Source organism: Thunnus thynnus, chromosome 9 (genome assembly GCF_963924715.1).
Source record: "Thunnus thynnus chromosome 9, fThuThy2.1, whole genome shotgun sequence".
NCBI lineage: Eukaryota > Metazoa > Chordata > Actinopteri > Scombriformes > Scombridae > Thunnus > Thunnus thynnus.
Genome location: NC_089525.1, coordinates 30,105,693 through 30,126,780, shown reverse-complemented (window position 1 = coordinate 30,126,780; position 21,088 = coordinate 30,105,693). Strand labels below are relative to the sequence as shown.

General features: G+C 41.6%; 1 protein-coding gene across 3 annotated transcripts in view; it reads right to left on the bottom strand.

Annotated features, from left to right (window-relative positions):
* The window catches only part of ppargc1b (peroxisome proliferator-activated receptor gamma, coactivator 1 beta), a 109,891-nt gene that overhangs the window by 87,563 nt on the left and 1,240 nt on the right, over nucleotides 1-21,088 (bottom strand). The window contains exons 2-4 of one of the 3 annotated variants that reach the window (XM_067600014.1): nucleotides 17,550-17,667; nucleotides 16,472-16,574; nucleotides 12,579-12,750 (exon numbers count right to left, since the gene is read on the bottom strand). In XM_067600014.1, coding sequence (XP_067456115.1) covers nucleotides 12,579-12,659 — 81 coding nt within the window. In that variant the 5' untranslated portion in view covers nucleotides 12,660-12,750; nucleotides 16,472-16,574; nucleotides 17,550-17,667. Of the gene's footprint in view, nucleotides 1-12,578; nucleotides 12,751-15,553; nucleotides 15,813-16,471; nucleotides 16,575-17,549; nucleotides 17,668-21,088 lie in introns of those variants that run through there. The other 2 variants (XM_067600015.1, XR_010929760.1) reach the window with 2 other exon arrangements.

Below are 21,088 nucleotides of genomic sequence, written 5' to 3'. Positions count from 1 at the left end.
TACTCTTCCTTCAATCCCGGCAGACCAACAGTTTGGAAACTTCACAGGATGACATAACCCCACCGTTTCACGGTGTAATCCCTACCCTTGTGAAGCATGAGTCGTAATCACATACAATAATCCTGTCGGACTAGTGGATTATCAGGAGGGAAAAGACACACTGGTGTATAGATTTTTTGGTTGGCACACGACCACTTATCGCCCACCTGCGACGCCGTCCGTTCACCCCGTCACTGGAGACTTAACAACCATTCACCTCATGCGACAACTCCAACCAACTGTCTGCCCTTTACGCTCGGCCTCGGGTGACTCCAACAACTCTTGACAACTGTCGTCACGACAGCCAGTAGCACAAACAAACCGAGCGGTATCGATGACCTTGATAACCCAACAGAGGTTAAATACCACCAGTCAATTAGAACTTAAGAAGCTTGGACGAGAGGCGACACATCTCCAAGTATCTTCAACTGAGTCCAGTTGTCCTGGATTCAACCCTACTTGGATAACCATGACCTGGATGACTATGTGTGTGTGTGTGTGTGTGTCACATCTTCAGTCCAGCAGGCTATAGTGTTGGTGTCAGAGGAGTGATGATGTGTTTGTGCAGTTTGGGTGCTTGCCCATCCACGGTCCAGGCATCTTTACAACCCGATCTGTCTGTCAGCTAAATTGGGGCAAACCCCAGCCAAAACACTGGCCCGACGTCAAGGATAGAGAGAGAGACACAGAGAGAGAGAGAGAGAGAGAGGCTATGACGGAGCCCGAACCAATATCGGAGCAGCGTTTACACCTCCGGGCCCCTCGCACAACTCTCATTTATCTTTCATGTTTTATTACACTGCTTCACAAAGTTTCAACAGCAGAAAGTGTCAAAGTCTGACTTTTAAGCAGAAGCCAGCCCTACCTTTTACAGCGGTAAACAACACCGCCACGTTATCGCCGAAGCTGTCAGATAACTTAACAGAGAATTCAATATCTTTACAATTATAACCATAAACCTCATAAAAGCCACACTTCTGCAGAATTAGTAATCGCCTGATAAAGATGCAGTTATGAAATGCCTGCGAAAGGCTGACGGACGTCAGGAATCACACTTAAAAGGATTAAATTATATTAAAAAGTATAGCTGTTTAATTCCCTTTTAAAAAAGCAGTGACCGCTGCTGTTATATGTCCTGCAACGCTCCGCATTTCCCGAGGTCAAATCCCACCCGCTTCCATTATCTCTTAAACGCCACTTCTAGTACAGATGCGGCACAACGGCGAACATCCGGCTCTTTGTGACGTGTCGCCGCGGTATCAGCATCCCTTCTCGTCTCATCCGCCTCTAATCTCATCAGATTTTTAGAAAGACAGAGAGACACAGCCCTCGGTACACCTCTTTCCGCTTTTAAAAATAAGACATTTCCCCGGTGGCTGCCCTCATGATAAATCAGGTAACGACGGAGGAAGAGAGCTTTAAAGAAATAGGGCAGCCAGCTAGCTCGGCGACCGCTGGGCCTTCCACACGCTTCCCTACAAAAGCACCGAGCTGCTGGGTGAGATTGGATTCCCTCTCCTTCAACCCCTTTCCTATCCCCCCCACCCTCAGGTGTTGTACAAAACAGTGGTGTGTGTGTGTGTGTGTGTGTAAATGTGAGGGGAGTGACAAACAGCCTCACGCTCGTGTTGACACTATCAATATAGCAACAGGGTCCCTGTGATGAATACAAATTTGCCAGCAAAGGTTAGGTAAGGACACATGTGCACAAACACACACACACACACATCATGTGTGCCGGGATGAAACAAGGAAAATGACGGAAGACGTGAGGAGGAATTCAGATTAGAGATACATGCATGAATCATTTATCTAGAGGAGCACGTGAAATATACACTGTACACACACTCATTTATTCTTCTGTGCAGGTACAGAGAAGAATCACAACACAAGGCCACTTTATCGACCCTCTGGAGCAAAAACTCAAGATAATACATCAAGTCAATATGTTGATTTTTAAAGCAAAGACAACCTGGATAGTGATATTTACCCATGTTGAGGTAGAAAGAAGGGCCGCAAAGCGCTGACCGATTAACACGGTCAAGGGCCTCCGGTGCAATAATTTGCTTTTGGGCCTCAATTGGTTCCCATAATCCCTCTTCTGTGCTTTGTTTATGCACCTTGTTGCTTCCAATATCTCTTAAAGTACAGACAACCAGAAGTCAACAAGTGTGAGTCAGTTCGTTTGTGGTAATTTGATTAATCACAGGTTTATTTAGGAGACGCTCCCCCCTTGAGAGCAATATAAACTAAACTAATAAAGGTGTCAAGATTTTGACACAAGACAAGGCCACAGGAAAAGGTAATAAGGTACGTTTACTCTGTCAGTGGTGGTACAGCCATGAATGTATTCATATTCAATCAAATTAGAGCTGCTACTAAGAATCTGTATCAATTGATATGATGATTATTATTCTGAGGCCCTGGGTGAGGTCTTCATGTCCAACCAACATCACAAAAGCCAAAGATTTTCAATTTATAATCTTATAAGATAAAGAAAAGCAACAAATCCTCATATTGGAGATGTTGGAACCAGAGAATGTTTGGCTTGATAAAAGACTTGAGTGATAAATCAATTATGAAAAGTAGTTGCTGATTAATTGCCTGTTGATCAACTGATCGTTTCAGCTTTAAGTCTAATTACCAAAAAGCAGCTGAACTTTTAGGAGCCCTGGAGGTCTGAGGTCTTGGGGCAGGAGCTAATAATCCATCTTTACTGCAGAAAGGTATTATGGGTAAGTTCTAGGCCCGTAGCAGCAAGCACGGCCTTTTTAACCGACTGACATGAGCAAGATGTTGAATCCGCAAAAGGTTAAAAAGGTATTTAAATGATGATTTAACAATAAAAAACAAAAAATATGAATCCTGAGTGGTCTGCCGAGTGTCCGAGTGCAGCGTAAAGATAAGAACCCATAAAAAAAAAAAAAAGAAGGAAAGAGGGAGCAGAATATGATGAGAGATGGTAACAGTGAATCACAGCCCTGACTGTAAAGTATATAATCTGTATTAAAACTATAGCCTGGAGAGAGAGAGAGAGAGAGAGAGAGAGAGAGAGAGAGAGAGAGAGATGACATGGGGGGGAAGAAATTTACATCTTCACATCCCACTCTGGGTTGAGTCACGGCAAAAAAAACCCGGCAACAACCTGGAACACGGCGACCAACCGAATAGATTTTCATATAAATTGAGACGGCAAAAGGCAGATGATGAATACCTAATAAGACTCTCTTGCTCGCTGGTGTCTCTTTTTTTTCACCTCCTCTTCCTTCTTCCTACAATAATCGGTATCTCTCTGCTTCTTACACGCGATGAAGCCGTTGTGCGTGTTGGACACTTTGCACGGTTCAGTGCTGCTCCACCTCAGGGGGGGAAGAATAACTGTTTGGAAAAATCCTACAGTGTGCATGCAAGACAGATGCAAACTGGATTTAGAGATCTGCAGCCTCACCCTGTCTATAAAGACCTGTCCTGTCCGTCTCCTAAACCGAGAGTAGTTTCCTCTGCCGGCATCGTGACCTTAGACCCTTCCTGCTCCCTTGTGCTGGAGCCATTTATGCATTTATTCCACTCTGGAGGCTTAATGCTTCAATACAACTAAAACTACAGCGTTTTAAGGTCAAAATCACTCAAAATTAGGACGTTCTGTGATGGAAACCTGGCAACAGAATAACACAATCCAATCTTGGTAGGTTCAAACTGCTAAAGAGAGGCAGAAGCAAATCTCATGTGAAGCCTGATAGCGCCTCGCGGGTGGAAACCAATCTAATGAAGAAGGATTGTGTTTGGCCCTAAACCACATTGGCCAGTAAGCCTTTGCTAGCCCCAGTTATCCCGCGTTGGAAACCAGGCTAAAGGCCTTCATGTCTTCTGTAGGAGAGACCAAAGAAGAAGAAACATAATTAAAAAGAGATAATGTAAATGACAAATTATCACAACGGGAATCAACGCATGATTTGTAGCAATATTACTGTCCTACTACCGTTAGCGAGCGCTTAATGAACGTGGACGGTATCTTTAGTCACCATCTCTCCTGTGTGGAACTGTGAGCTGCACAGTTATTCATATTAGAATTTGCAATTTGGATTCATATCTCCGCGCGATCTCAATGAAATTGATTCTGCTATCTTGGCATGTATATGGGAGATCGACCACAGCCAATCAAGCGCTTCTAATTGACAATACCGCTTTACACCGAGCGACAAACTGTACACAAGCAGTGTGGATACAGTGTTAGTCAGTGGTCGTGTCTATAATGTGAATTCTTGGATATTAAATGCTCATCTGCAATTTTCTGTAGTGGTCCCAGTAATATTTGTTGTTAAAGTGTATTAAAGTAGCATCACATGACATGGTTAAGCTTCGTCTGAGTAAAAAGGTTATAAATGCATTTGCAAGAGAGATACTTTCCACTCATATCTTGGGATGTTTGATTTGAAAGAGAACTTATTTGAATTCTAATTATAACTATTCTAATGATCTGTTAACTCCCCCCTGCTCTTTCACCCTGCATCGAGTGTTTGTGTTGATGGTTATTCGAGGTGTTTTAACCACGCCCTCACGCCTCTGAGCTCCTTTTTTTCCCCGCCTCTTTCTCGGTGGATGATCACGGAGGCTGCGGTGGAAATTAAAGTTTTGACTGCGTTTTGGTTGCAAATTCAGGAGGCTTATCTACATCCTGGTTACTACGGTTACAGTCAAATCAAGCACACCTGCAGAGCAACCACCCAGCACTACCCCACACACACCGGGCCGGCCGACCAATGGTGTAACTTCATCACTCACTCACCGACTATCGCGGTTGCTTTGCCATATAGCTTCAAGTTTACACAACTACATGCTCTTTCAGATGATGATAAAGCTGATAAAGCCACAAAAACTACCAGAAACCCTTTTCAACTGACCGCACAAACATCCATGACAGCAGCCTTAAACATCAACACCCCGAAAAAACATCAAACAGGCACAAAGAGATTCCAGAGGTGCTATTTTTATGAAAATGTTTTCCCTGAACATCATGAGTGATAATTGTAATGTCATATCTGATTTAGATAATCATAATTCTTATTTTAGAGTGTGTGTGTGTGTGTGTGTGTGTGTGTGTGTGTGTGTTGAGTGATGCCAAGCAGGCCTGACTGAGCAGCTGACGAATCACCACGCGATTAATTATTGAGAGACCCCTCACCTGCCTCTGCTAGCATGCTAGCTGGCAACATGTGACACACACAGAAACATGCGTGCACACATGTGCACTTTATGATCTTTGCTTACAGGCGCACATGGGAAGGGAGGGAGGGGCGCGGGGGGGGGAGCAGCATCTGAGCCGGATGCCTGATGAATCCCAGAAGGATTTGGGAGGAAGCATCCATATTCCCAGCGCCCGTTCTGACGCATACACACATGAATGAGGATCAACCGCACATAAACATACACATTTACAGTTAACTTAGACATACATGTGCATGTAGAAATTCACTCTAGTGAACAAGCAGGCTGCCACAGTGTTGGGTTAGGAAACATGAGCCAGACTAAAGTCAATTTTAGCGGCGATCGCGGAGCAAAGCCGTATCCGTTTCATCGATTTAACGCTTTGCCATTCAGAAAATGCAATGACAACTCGCTGTAAATCTAACACAGCCCATAGACCACGTGGAGGAGTGTATCTCCAAAATAATCCTCACTATGCTTCCCTATCTTCCTCGGTTTATGGTCAAGGGAACACTTTGTTCTATCCATTGACACAATGCCTTCACACTCTGACCTTTGACCTGCTCACTGCTGGCTACAGTATAGGTCATCTAAGATATTCTCACTGTGATTTACTCATCATAGCAGAATGAATATCCATGAAATATGATATAAAAAAATCTAATTGTGATCTAAAACTATGTGTGCATTTATAGACATGCAGCATATGTGTATCTGCATATAATGCTCATGAGCTTGAGTGTGTGTGTGTGTGTGTGTGTGTTTGTGTGTCCAGTAAAGAGACAGAAGGGACAGGTGAGTCACTGTAGGGTTGCAAGCTGAGCACATTGCACTGCAGCAGTGCACATCACGACTCAGACACACAGAGAGAGAGAGAGCGAGAGAGAGAGGGGTGGGGGGGTTGGAAGAGGGATAATGACACAGGACTGGGGACAAAACAGGGAATTAGAGACAAAAACCTTAAAAAGGAAACACATGGCAGTCACAGTAAAAAAACAAAAAAATCAGCGGACAGAGAGGAGGGCAGATAAGACGCAGGCGAAGAGAGTCTGTCTCTCTCTCTCTCTCTCTCTCTCTCTCTCTCTCATCGCCGGCACGACGTAAATCCCAGTCACTGCGAATAACACCTGTATCCATCACCCCCGGGTGGAACTTCAAAGCCTTGTTATTTATATACCTGTCTGTCTGCCTGCCTACCTGACTGTCTGGTCTGGATCCTTTACTCCTTGTTACTGTCTAATTTCAAATCGGATTTATTGGCTTACAGCGGGAACGTAAGATGAAGATCCTTACCTGTTTGCAAACTAAGTATAGATTCATTCCAACAGTCATTTATATGCCAAAGTGAGTAATTACACTTCTGATGGGTGTACAGTATGCGTTTGTTTTCCCTCCATAAACCAGCCTGGTTTCTGCACAAGTTTAAAATAGTTATCCACCTATTCTCGCTGTGTTTTTTGTCTCCATCTTTGGCGATCATTACTCCGATGATCCCACAAATCACTTGTCAACCGAAAAGTATGTACAAAACTGTGACATCATGGTCTCTTTTTTCTAAATATATATATATGTGTTTCTTTATTCCTGCTCATCCCAACTCCCCAGACAGACATAAGCAGCCAGACAGCAAGTGATTTGCGACTAGAACAAGGCTAATTATACCACAGAGAGCAGAAAAACATTGATTTATTTAGATGTAAATTATGCTAAAATTACGACTTTAGCGGCAAAAGGTTACATTGAATGATGGATGGCTGGGAAAATAAATGTAAATTGATAAAAATGTGTGTGTTTGCCCCCGCTGAGCTGACAGGTATCAAGCTAAATGTGGTCAGTGAGGGACTTCCGGTCTGAAATAGGATAGGATCACCTTATAGAAAAGAGATGGCCGGCTGCTGCGTAGGAGTTCATGGTTAGAGGATAAAGTGCTGACTGACAGTATGAGCAGCAGCACGCTAATGGCTTTCAGCTTTATTAAGTTTTCCATTTGCAACGTGTAGGCTTTGTTTCAGAGATGCGCTTAATGTTTTAAATACTGTTGAAACACAAAACAAGAGTTGAGTTTTACCTCGATTAGTCCCAAGTTACATGTTGAGGAAACATGGAAGCCTTCAGTAATTGGTTGATATTTTGGACCAATTGGTTTTTTAAAAGTATTTCCAAAGTTTTTCAATTATTTCAACCTCCGACTCGGAACTCCTCACTGTCTCAGGTTGGGACTGTTCTCTACTATGTGGTTTTTTTGGTCACACGCTTCCAATTAAGTGTTAATTGAAGCTACAGTTGAGAGTAAGTAAGAGCAGGAAGTAACCTCTACGTATCACATGACACAGAGGCTTTAAATCCCAGAGTCCATCAGCCGTTTGGACTTTTTTTTTTAGATGCTGGCTAATGTTTGACAGTAGAATAGTATAGTCCGGCGCCAGAGGAAAGTAATTGGCAGAGCATTAAGTTTTTATGACTGTCATCATGACTTGACTAACGTTCGCCGGTCCAACCTACACAAACATCCACTACAAATTCATTTGAATACAATAACGGATCAACAATCACTCATGACTGCAGGGTTTGAGCCCCGGTGAGCCCATTAAAACAGCGTTGATGTTGGGTTCTACTGGTAGGGCTGCTCGGTTATGGCAAAAATCATAATCAAGATTATTTTGGTCAATACTGAGATCACGATTATTTAATACGATTAATCATTGACTTTGGAAACGTCATTGTAGTGTTGTGTGGAGAGTGATCAATCATCATGGTGAACGAGAGGTTTGACAGAAGTCATTGACTTTTATTATCCTGCGGTGTGTTTACATGCACCTGAGTAATCTGGTTACAGTCGGTTTTCACCAGAAAGCTGATTTCTTCACTGTGAACCAGAGCTCTCCTTTCTGCAATTAGAGTACGGGATTGGAGATCCACAGGTAGATTTCCTGGAGAACATCCATTTCTCTGCCATGTAAATGCGTAACCAGACTTCTAATCAGCTTTTTTTTTTTGCAAGTAAGCATTTTCACCATAACAGTCCGCAGATAGAGAAAGTACGGTGCCAAGCGGCTGGATGTTAAAGACCGATCATTACATGGAGAAAATAATAGCATCCAAAGTCTGACTGAAGATAACTCGGATGGACACGGAAACTTTTATGATCCCTGAGGGGGGAAAAGTAGGCCGACTATTTTTACCTCCCAGCTTGACCCTGTAGTCCTGAACACATCTTCAAAACTAAAAAAAAAAAAAACAAAAAAGAAAGAAAAAGAAATCACATGTGATTTTAAACCACATGTACCGTTTTGATGTTTTGACCACATTGTATTTTGATCTCAGAGGTTAACAGATTCCAGATTTTCTAACTGGAAACCAACACGTGTGTTTTGCATTTTCATGTGACCATTTTTTTTTTTTTTTTTTTTTTTTGACACGGTTGCTTGAACAGCAGAGGAAACTAACTAACAAGCTAATATTTTACCAGCGTGAGGTTGGTGTCTGGTTGTGTCCTGTTACAGCAGGATGTGGAGACTGACGTTAAGTCGACCTGATCTTCCAGAGTCAATCCCCCTGGATGGACCCGGACCAGTCGTCAACACCCGGTCAATGATTAGCACTGAAATAGGTCTGACTGCACTCTTTAACTACCTTTCAACACTTTGTACGGTTGTTTGGTTGGATACAGCAAAGTTTCATCTCTTTTAATATTCACATTGAAGCTTCATAATGTTTCATGGAGGGATTTCAGGCGATGCAGCTCCTCATTAGGAAGCATATTTCTTAACATATGATTTGACTGTTTTAAAAGAATGACAAAAATATGGCTTTCTGCTGCCTGAGAAATTGATTGATCATTTCACCAACGATGCATCTGATTGGTTGTATGTTTCCATAGGAGCAGGTTGTGTAAGCTTATGCTTATGTTGACCTACATCACAGCAGTCTCACAATTAGATATATTAGGCAGATTGCAAGATTTACTGCACAAATACAAACCCTTTATGAGATTTGAATTTGATTTGAGTCGATTTGATTGTGAATCTGACGGCATACTGGCTTCAACTTTCAGATTTTAAATGTTTTTCACTTAATTTGAATAAATTACAAACTGCCTCCGACGCACAGAAAGACAAAGAAGACAGAGATAGATTTAACAGCGTGTATAAGCGAGAAACAGGAAGAGCAGCAGAAGGAGAGAAATTACAGTAAGCATGTACGCTGAATGTTAAAGGAGTGAACGAGAGAGGACTGTATGACAGAGAGAGAGAGAGAGAGAGGAGGAAGGAGTCACATGTTAGGAGGAGGAGGAGGAGGAGGCGGAGGGAGGGAGGGAGTGACTGCCTGTCACTCGTCTACGTTACGGGTAACGCCTCCCTCTCTCCCTCCTTCCCTCCCTCCTCCACTACAACTCACATGACTGCAGCAGCCCTGTTCTGTAACTCCAGTCACGAGGATAGAGTAGTAATACAATAACCAGCCGGCAGGGGCGAGCGACATAGAGACACAGTGTGAGAGAGAGAGAGAGAAAGCCACCAGCAAGCCCTAATAGCCCTGAGTAAATATTAACATATTAATGCTGCGTTTGTAAAGTAGATTATCTTATCGTTCTACACATGAAGAAAGGACTTGTACGGTGATACAATGTGCAATTACATTTTTTTTTTCCTTTTCTTTACGCCCAAGTTGCAATCTAGCTTTCACCCTTCGTGTCACTCAAGGACTTTTGAGAATAACAAGCCTGAGAAAGAAAATACAGCCGGTGGAAATATGTGCATGTTACTACAGGAATGCAACCAGTTTACATTGATGATGTCGATTCTGTGTGAAATATTCACACCCCAGACTGTTGTTGTTGTTGTTTTTTTTATTGCTGCACCATCCCATCAAACAAAAAGTATACTAGATGTGTTTTGCAGGATTTTATACGCATTTCCAATTTCAAATCTTTGGAAGCTTTGACATCTCCACTAGAGTTGAAAAAATCTGATGTATGTTTGCATGACATGAGTTTGTTATGAGTGACACACTAATGGGCCACCGCTTGTTAAGAGCTCATAGCAAATTTTGTCAAAATGATTCTTTTGAGCACTGATATATTCTAATGATATAAGGCTAATGGGAATATTAATTTCACAACATCTCTAGTGATCAACACTGAGAATCATTTGCATATTTTGCCATTTTACCATATTAGATTAATGAGATCACTGTAATGCCTCAATATAATATAATACAGACATATATCAAGTCTGTATAGACATACTGAAGTCTATACTGATAAAATAATGTATGATTCTGGCACTGTGTACATTTAATAGGCATATATGTGGGTATATTATACTCGAGTGATGTCATAAGACATGATAGGATATTGATGTATGTATGCTACATGTACTGTATGTTCATGATCTACTATAATATATCATTTGAAGGCATCATTGAAGTGTTTTGGTGTTGGGGGGGGGCAGGACACATCTGTCTGTGTGTGTGTTCTGTGGAAGCACATGTCACTGCTGCATGTTATAAATAGCCCGCAGTCTCTCTGAATCCCACCACACACTGAATTAACCTGCTTAAGCTGCCAATCAGCTGTGACAGCACACACACACCCCCCAACCACCAACCCCCCCCACCAATCCTCACCCCCCCTCCTCTCCTTAACCCCACCAACACATCCTCCGCTGACCGTGCAATCACAGCAATAACAATCAACACGACGCAATCTTATGTCACAGTGTGACGCAGTAAACACCGGGGGTCCTGTATCCTAATAACACACCGTGTTATGGGTTTACGTGCACGTGTGTGTTATTCGGATGCGCGAGCGTCCAGTCAGGTAGGAGATGCGGATGAGAACCGATATCTTCCGCTCTGTCCGGTGAGAATTAGATTTTTTCCACCAGACTCGGTACGGAAATCACTCAATTTATTGTTTCCTTCCACGTAGGCAACAAGGCAAACATCATATCACACAGCTGAAGAGCTGCTGCTCATAAACACTTTCTCCTGGAAAAATCGGCACACATGTGAAGCACGAAGCATCATTTAATTTCTAAGAAATTTCAATTTCTATAATTGGCAAACACCACTCGCTACCGCCCTCCGCGGGGTGTTTTGGTAGGAGATTATTCTGGGATTAACAGGAGAACCTGTTATAAAGTTTACATATTATTTTAATTACAGCTGCTTTGATTGTTGACTGTACGCCGAATTCAATTGGAGATATTATAAATTAAATTAAAATAGGAAAATGCTTCAGGTGTTAGGCGTGATTCCCAATAAGCAAGGAATCCCTGAATTGCAGATATTTCTAAACGCAGTTTGGTGTCTCGACGCTTCCTAACAGTGTGAACTAGTGAGTCGTTTTGTAACCGTTACCAAACGATTACGCAAACGCATTATGAAAACGTAACATCGCCACCAACTTTCCCTGATGACCGAAACCCGCTGTCTGTTGTCTGTCTCACCACTTTGCGGAACATCGTCTGATAAACTGACCGCTGTGGGTAAATTACAGGTAGGCCTATCAACGGAGGGGAGTTGCACAACTTCGAAGCAGCGCACCGAGCAGCCTGCAGATCCAGAGATCCAGAGATCCCCCGGTTAAGCTCACGGTGCTGTGGCAAGCAGCTTATAATGGAGTGGATAAATAACATTACACAGCACTGATGTACTGCCGTGCTTCCACAAAACAGACGCTTTATTAAAACATCTGCAACACGCTGTGTGCAGAAATACAAAAACAACAATATCCAACCAGCCGAGTAAAAAGCATCAACAAAAAGACACTCAAGTGTGTCTTTTCTCTGAACAAAATTTGAAGCCAATCAGTCCTGCAGCCAGAGGATTAATATCATAATGTCATAATATCATAATAGTCCTCAGGCTAAGTCCATGCGTTCGGGGGCGCACCACGTGTCCAAGTCTCCGGCACTGAAATTAAAACTTCCCTCAAGAATGCGTCAAAAGTTTCCAAAGCGCCCCTCTGCATACCAAATAATCCTCCCCAAGCTGCAACACACCGGCAGGTCTCCGCTTCATGAACCAACACAAAATCATTTATTCGTTTTATTCCGTTAAATTCCCTTTTTTTCCCATGGCCGATGACATTTCCTCCACAAAAACACGTGAAAGCCAGGCGTCAAGACATAGTAGGCATTCACACACACACACACAAGCACACAGACCGAGACGCCGGGTCGCAGTGTGCCGGGGAGATGCTGCTGACAAGCCGGGAGAAAGGCTCGCATCAACCGGGCATAGCATGCGCCACGGCCGGCGACGTGCAAAGATGCACCCCGGCCCGGAAAGCCCAAAGTCCCGTGTATCCAAAGAGGCCGGGATCTTACCTGGCTGCCGGAGTTTTCTGTCAGGTAATTGAAGACAAAGGACGAGAGTTCCTCATCTAATAGTGGAGCGCAGTCCGCCATCTTCTAGTGAATGAGGAGCCGTGGAGTCAGAGAGCGGAGTATAGGAGGAGGAGGAGGAGCAGTGGGGTAAAGTCGCCTGCAGAGGGCGCATCTGTTTACACACAAAAACACACCAAGATATTAAAGACATGCGGTTCTCTAAAGTGGGGTCTGGGGACCTCCAGGGGTCAATGCAGTTGCTTAAGGGGGTCCTACAATAAAAACAGGATTCATTTTTATTTAATTTACCGGAAATTATTACTAATAGAGAATTTTATAATGCAAAAAAAATAATTGTAGTTGTTAATTTTAATGTCAAATACATAAATATTTAGAATTAACAGGTAAAAAAAGATTTCTAATCTCATATCCAAGGATTCGTGCTGTATGATGTGTTTATGATGATATATTATTCTGTTCTTTGGCCACATTTTACTGTTTGAATTAAGAGACATTTAAGAATGTAAACCATAGTGCAGCTATTGATTATAATAGCCTCCAGCTCATACCACTGTTACTGTTTACGTATGTCTCCCTCCATTTGTCCTGGAAGAACAACTCTCATTTCTTGTTCTGTCCCACAAAGCAATTTGTAGTCTGAAAGGTTGTGATTTTGTGAGATAGCAAAAATGATATGGCCCAGATCCGGCCCAGAGCCTCCATAAGTTGTGGGCCAGATCTGTAAAACGGACCCGGGCCGGTGTCCTTTGGCACAACGGGCCAATAACGGCGCGGATCCGTTTTTTCACTTCTGGGCCGGCACCGGGCCAGCTCCAGAACGGATGAGATTATTTTGTAGTCATTTGTGCGAAGGTGGGCCAGATCCGGTTCAGTTCTGTACTGGATCCGGCCCAGAGCTTCCATAAGTTCTGGGCCAGATCTGTAAAATGGACCCGGGCCGGCGTCCTTTCTTATCTGGGCCGGCACTCGGCCAGCTCCAGATCGGATCACTTTCTAGCCATTTTGTTCAAATATTTGCTGTATCTGAATTAGTTCTGGGCTAACCTTTATCTTTTCCATAACTAAAATCAAACTAAAAAAAGTATCTCTGGATATAAATTTCTAGAACTATGGTTGCATCATCATAACTGGTTGTTTAAAAAAAACAAACAAAAAAAAAAACAAAACAGAAATCATAAGTTATGACAGGAGATGCTGCTTTGTTGGTCGCTCACTGTACACTCATCAGTCAAAATCTGTAATGAAGTGTACTCTACTCATGGTGGATTAACTCCAGAAAAAAGTGAATGAAACGTGACATTACATCACTTGGGTTTACCTGTGCATGTTGAGTGTAAACTGAGTAAATATAAAATAGTGTAATTATGTCATATGACAATAGCATATGGCATATGAAGAAGAGACGAAGTCCTTTTAAACCCGAAATTTAGAGTGTAACAGAAGCATAACTAATGTAATTGTGAGGGACCAAGCAGTAAGGCTCAAGAACACCAGGTGTGTAGCATAAAACATTGTTATTTATTTACAAATTAATTTAATCTTAAAATTCAAATTCAAAATACAAAGATCACTAGAGAAAAGTAAAACAGCATAATGAACAATTAACAGGAATAAACAATTAACTAACAACCTTAACCTTAATAGCAACAATACCAACATTATTCACAACCAAACTGTGACCTCTACGCCCCCCCCCCCCCCCCCCCCACCCCCCATCCTCGTGCCACTTCTTTTGCTGGATCCATGAAAAACAAAAAGTTAGAACATAATTTAAAGCAAGCAAGAAATGACAGAATGTTAACTAAAATGTGTGCATACAAATTAGCAAACTGTCAAAAAATAAAGTGTGTGCTGTAGGAAAAACAAAAGGCTATGTGTACTGTCACTACTTAAAATGTTTGTATGTTAACGGTGTTAAAAAGAAAACCGCACTCAGTATTGGTGTTTAGTGCGGCTGCCACAGTAATCAAGAATGCAAAATATATGTAAAATATACAGTACCTTTATGAAGTGAAACCTAATTTTAACTTAATTTTTTTTTCTAAAGTTTAACCTGAATCTGAAATAGAGACCGGTTGTGCTGTCAAATGGTGCCGTTTCAAACTAATGTTAGCAGTTAGCCTTAAGGTTAGCCGTTAGCCTATATGCTACTGGCTATATGAGCTAACTTTAGATGAAATTTTTAACTTCTTCACATACTTTAAAACTTTAACTAACTTATAGCCTGGATTTGAAAATTACTGTAATGATGGGGAAATCAAAGAAGGGAAAAAAAACTTACCCTACTGATCCGCGGCACTCTGGGGGAACCTGAATCTGAAATTGAGACCGGTTGTGCTGTCAAATGGTGCCGTTTCAAACTAATGTTAGCAGTTAGCCTTAAGGTTAGCCGTTAGCCTATATGCTACTGACTATAGGAGCTAACTTTAGATTAATTTTTTAACTTCTTTACTTACTGTAAAACTTTAACTAACTTATAGCCTGGATTTGAAAATTACTGTAATGATGGGGAAATCAAAGAAGGGAAAAAAAACTTACCCTACTGATCCGCGGCACTCTGGGGGAACCTGAATCTGAAATAGAGACCGGTTGTGCTGTCAAATGGTGCCGTTTCAAACTAATGTTAGCAGTTAGCCTTAAGGTTAGCCGTTAGCCTATATGCTACTGGCTATATGAGCAGCTAACGTAACGTTAACAGACAGTAAGATGCGGATGAAAAGCAAGTTGTGGGCGACATTGGTTGTAACATCACTAATAACAAACACAGAGTTGTTTATTCATTATTAATTCTAACTAACTTAGCTAGTTAAGTAAGCTAGCCCGGCTAAAAAGCTAGCCGTTGCCGATATAATATTATTAGCAAGCTTAAATGGGAAGTCAAAACCTTCTGAAATTATGTTAAGAGATATAAAACCACTTTAAATACTGTTTTGTCACAACATTGTTCGCCTTACTGTAATAAAAATTTTCCCAGCGCTGGAAGAAAAGCCGCCAACGGTCTCCTGCTTTTCCTTGGTCTGACAAAAGGAAAAAGAAAAAAAATCGCGCGCTCGTTTCCACGGATCTGGCCCGTAACTACTTTGACTCTGCTGACTGATTGCGAGTCTAACTGACACACCCACTCGTCAGTCTGTATGCGGTCCGTATCTGGCACGGGGATGTAAAACCGGTGAGACTGTAACACGGATCTACCGGTTTGGAGGCGGATCCGGTCCAGAGTCAGTTGCTATCTGGGACAGACTACTGATTGTTCCACATTAATGCAATACTGTGTTAAATGTGATTAAACTCCATGTTTAGCTCCTAAAATCAAGAATTCAGCATTTTTGCTCCTTATTAAAGCCGGAAACAAGTAAGCTAACCCAAAACAAAGCAACCCCAGTCATTATCACACAAAACACACACGAAATCCAAAGGGCCCGATCACTCAGGACATTCGTTCAGGTTTGCTTGAAGACTCTATCTGCACTTTGTCTGCCTTTTATTTTAAGAAACCAGCACTGACAAAGTGTTTGCAGAATCCCGCTGCTGTTGCTGGGCAACTGCAAAACCAACTTCTGTCAGTCATGTAGCGAGGATAGTTGATGACATTAACTGATGCCATTGTAATTAAAACAAAAATCTCACCATCTAATTCAGTCATAACTGTGATGCTGTTTATTGGGTTTTTCTGTTGTTGGGGAAACAGTAACACCCACTTAACTAACTCATCCTGTTTTTTCATTTTAATGGCATGACGGCAAATCTCCCAGGACGGAGAGGAGAAAAGTGTAGACGTAGGGTGGGTGTTTTTCAGATTGTTGTTGAGTTGTAGCAGAAGCATGTTGCAAAATTTCAGGTGTTTTTTCCAAAATAAAAGACTCGGTGCTCACCTTTGCCTTGTGAAGGTCAGTAACTCGGAGTTGTGTTGTTGTTTGTGGCTGGAAAATAGAACAATGTCTCTGTTTTGACCAGCCAATCGATGCGAGGCTCAACCTGAAACAAAATACCTTATTTTCAGAATATTGTTTACATCAGTGATGATGGATGCGTTTTAGTTCTGCAGAGCCACAAAAATCAACTGTCCTGCTCTACTTCTACCTCATTCCTGTGTAGTTGTATCATGATTTGATGAAGGTATCAGATATTCTCCCTCCTCTGTGTTGACAGCTCTACATGCCTGAACCAAACTCAGAGCTGTTTGGCTTCATTTGTTGCTGCCTGTCTCAGACGTTTGTTTGATGAAAACATTTTAGCGGCAAATTACTTTTGCAAAAAGAGTTTGGGCTATAAAACTAAACCAATAACTGCGTCTTATCAATTTCATGTTAGTGACTCATACGGTTTGCAAGGAACACAACTGCATCTGGGATTGAATGCGTATCCCAGAGTTACAGTGAGCGAGCACAGAGCTCCGTGACGTCAGCATAACACATCCTCTAAAATATAAACCCGGTGTTTCATTCAGTGTGAAATTATTACATTATTCTTAAAAATGAACCCCCGGAATGCCATGTACAAAATATTACACAATGCATCAAATTATTACATGATGCAATCTAAACTTTTACTGTAAGACTTTATGACATTTTTATGGCAATATGTGCCGTTATTGCATTATGAGTTTCCACAATTGCAGCTATTCCCAAAAGCCACTGAGGGAACATCAAGCGTGAGGACACACACTAACAGCAGTGATTGTAATGTTATCACTGCATTGCAGCACAGGGGTTTACTGCTGTCTAAATGTGTGCGTGCATGCGTGTGTGCATGTGCGTGCATGTGCGTGTGTGTGTGTATCAGTTTGCTTGTGTGTGTTGGTAATGAAAAGGTTAACTATCTGAGGCAGGTGATGGCCATAACAGAGCTCTGCGTGTCTTTCAATAGCCTGGCTGACAACACTGACCTTAATACAATGTGTGTGTGTGTGTGTGTGTGTGTGTGTGTGCGTGCGTGTGCTCTTGCACTTACTTCTCTCTTTGTGAGGACCAAAAGAAGAACACTCTCTGTGTTCTTCACATCTTCCGTTCTTCCTCTATTTCAACTCGGGTCTCATTTTATTACAGTATACACAGAGCAGCTGAGGAATCTGGAATTGTAAAAGAAGTCCGACAGGTCAGGAAACAGGAGTTGTCAGTTGATCCGACAGGTTTTAAACAAAGCCCCCAGGTTAGCCAAATTTGTTTGGAAGCGAAAGCAAAGGTGAACGGTGAAATCGTTACCCAAACTGTCTGCTGGAAACACTTGCCGCAGTTTACAGGCTGACTTCTGTTTTTACTTTGACTTTTACTATATTTACTGTAGTTGTGTGCACTGTTTCTGCGTAATGAGGGTTTACTACAAACATATTGTGTGCGCTCACTTTAATTTGCCTTCCAAATAAGGTGGTTTTGATAATCTGGATAAACTGTTGGCTTGTTGACAACCTGTATGTTTGTCTGACCACTTGTGTTTCCTATCCACTGTTAGACCAGAGTTGTCAGAAAACAGAAATTATCCTTTAAAGGCGGGGTAAAGGTCGGGGTTAGGCATGCAGTTGTGATGGTTACAGTCAGGGTAAAGGAATAGAAAATGCTTTTTGTCGCTGAAGGTCCTCACAAGTATAGAAGTACAAGAGAAGGACAGAAATATTCATACTGTGTGTGTGTTTTTATGTGTTCAAAACAAGTTCAAGTTCAAGTATGTTGTTGTCCCAATTCTACATAGCAAAGGTATACAGTAAGATGAAATTTCATTTCTCCCAAAAGACCTACAAATAGACATTTGGACTGAGAATAAACACAACACATCAATGTAACAAGTTATAACAAGAAGACACATATCAATAGGAAAGGAATTATCAATAATGGATAAATGTAAAAGTGCAATATTACAAAGAAAGTGTTTATAAAAGAACAAGAGAGAAAAAAGGAATTTTTGGGTTTTTATTAGATATTTCTGTGTCTGTGTCATTAGACTGCAGCAAACAGAGATGAAGACCCTCCCCTTCATCTTCATCCTGTTAATCAGATATTAAATATATTGAATATCAGGTCAGCAGTCTCAATGTAAAAGCATCCATGCAGGTTTCAAATTTGCATGTACTCGTCACATTGTTTAATGCAATCAACAGATACATAAAATAACTGCTCATTAAACCACAGATTCAGTCAAGCCTATTGAAGACCGGTGCATAAAATATCATAAACCACCACACCTTGATCTCCTCATCAAATATAAATGTGCAATACAGAAAAAAGTCCATCCTTTAAAAACTTTAATACTGCTGTAAAACAGCCATCGGATGTACCTGGCACTTCTGGCTCCATTAAGTTTTCTGGTCTTTTGGAGACAAATGTGACATCATCTTCAGGTAGCAGCTTAAATTGAGTTTAATGGCAGAAAATGTTTTGGTCGAAACTTTGCACCAACTATCAACAATCATATAGAGAGAAATGTAGGTGATTGTGGTTTTTTTCTTATTTCTATGTTGTTGTGTAACCACAGCACATACTGTACATCCAACAAAAACCTCACCTCAAGACCTAACGGCACAAAAATCAAATGTATTACTCATCACTCATGTTGATTACAAAACCGGCTGTCTCTTGTTTTTCTCAATCATTACACAACCTGCTATATCACTTTTCTAGCGTGCCTTCAAAACAGTTACATGAATAATCAATGTTAATGTCCATTGACAAGTTATTTCTAGTCTAAGATGTGCTTTTGTGTGATGCTTACAGTAACAAATGAAGTGGAATGTACATTGTTTTTAAAATAATTTGACTAGAATGTGATATTTAGACAAGTTAATACCATGGCCGGATTAACCCATTGGGGCGATTAACCCTGGAGCAAAAATAAGTTTTGAATCACTACCCCCCCTCAGTTCTCTGGGCCTCGGGGCACTTGCCAAGTACAGTCAAGTATAGTGTACATAACAGGTTTAGATTGTGTTTTGCCCACAGTCCCAGAAACCAACTAGTGCTCATCTGCTAAAACACACATTTATTTATGAATATGCACCAGAAAAAGAAAAGAAATGTGCACAAGTGTGAGTGTAATACTAAAAGATAAAGGCAAACAACTACATTTGACACGAGGCCCATCAACAAGACAGCACCTCAAGATTTGGTCAAAATGCGAGGGCCACCTTGATAAGTCAGGAAAAATACTTTGGCTTTGGAACGACTTGTCCTCAAACAGTTATTTATTTGAAACCATGGGAAATGGCTCTTTTGTAGAGCTGCTAAAAGCTCATAGACATCTAAAACCTGACAAGGACACACTGTTTTTGTGTCAGTGGTCACAAGCCAATAAGGTTGGGAAACTAAAGCTGTCAAATAAACACAGTGGTGTAAAAAGAACAACATTTCCCTCTGAATTGTGGTGGAATAGTAGTATCATAAAATGGAAATACTCAAGTAAAGTACCTCAAAATTGTACCACAGTACATCATACTGTACTGTACAGTTTACTTACATACCGAAAGTTAATGTACTTACAGTAGTTACCTTCCACCACTGGGGGCCCCCAAAGGTTTTTGGGAGACCAAGGCAATTAGCTCTGGTCTCCCAAAAACCCGACCTCAGAAGAAGAATCCAACATTAATGCCAACAAACTAAGTTCCCAAGCAAGTTGGCGTTCGAGTAATGTCCTCTCCTTATGTTACAGTACTACATTTTATATTAGGCCCCTAGCCAGCTCTCTGATCCAGAGAGACTACCAGAATAACCTTCAACTTCTAAATCATCACTATCAAGGAAAACCATAACCATCAGGGGGTCAGCAGTCAGAGGTGAGACAAGCTTATTGATAAGTGCAATAATATATTCCTAAGGAGGATTAAGGATCAGAGAGGAGAGCTGGGATGTGGAATCAAAGAGTATGGGAGGAAGGCAGAAAGAACGTTTTTCAAATTTTGTACGACAGCCAAACAGAGCAAGAGGAGGAGTTCACTTCTGTAGTGTAATCTCTAAACTAAGTTGTCCCCTTTTAAAAATACTAACTCCTTTGGGAAAACATCTGCCAGCCACAAACAACTCTCTCTCTCTCTTCTCTTTTTATATTAAGTTTTCTCTGTATACGAACAGTTAAAACTAAAAGAGAAGGAGAAGAAACACAAAATGTGCCTGAGAGACAAGGAAGTGCCGCGGGAACTTACAAAACTAATGCCTCAACCCAAAAGGAAACTCCACTCAAGATGACAAACAGGGTATAAGCTGCAGAAACCCAGGCAGCGTTAGTGCCTCGGTATATCACACCGAGCTGCAGCGGACCACCACAACTACTAAAAACAATTCCAGGTCTCAGGGCTGTAAACCGAGATGCTATGTGTCTTAGCAGCATCCCGACCATCCAAGTTGACATTTCAATAACGTTTAGTCCTCAGGGTGCGGTCACCCATCCAAGAACAAGGCTGTGCATTAAGGTCAGGCCATTGCTTAGCGGGGCTAGTATGTGCCAGGCGGTCTTCGAAGCATGGACGGTATTTCATCTAAGTGGACGTTCCAGTATTATTTCAGGTT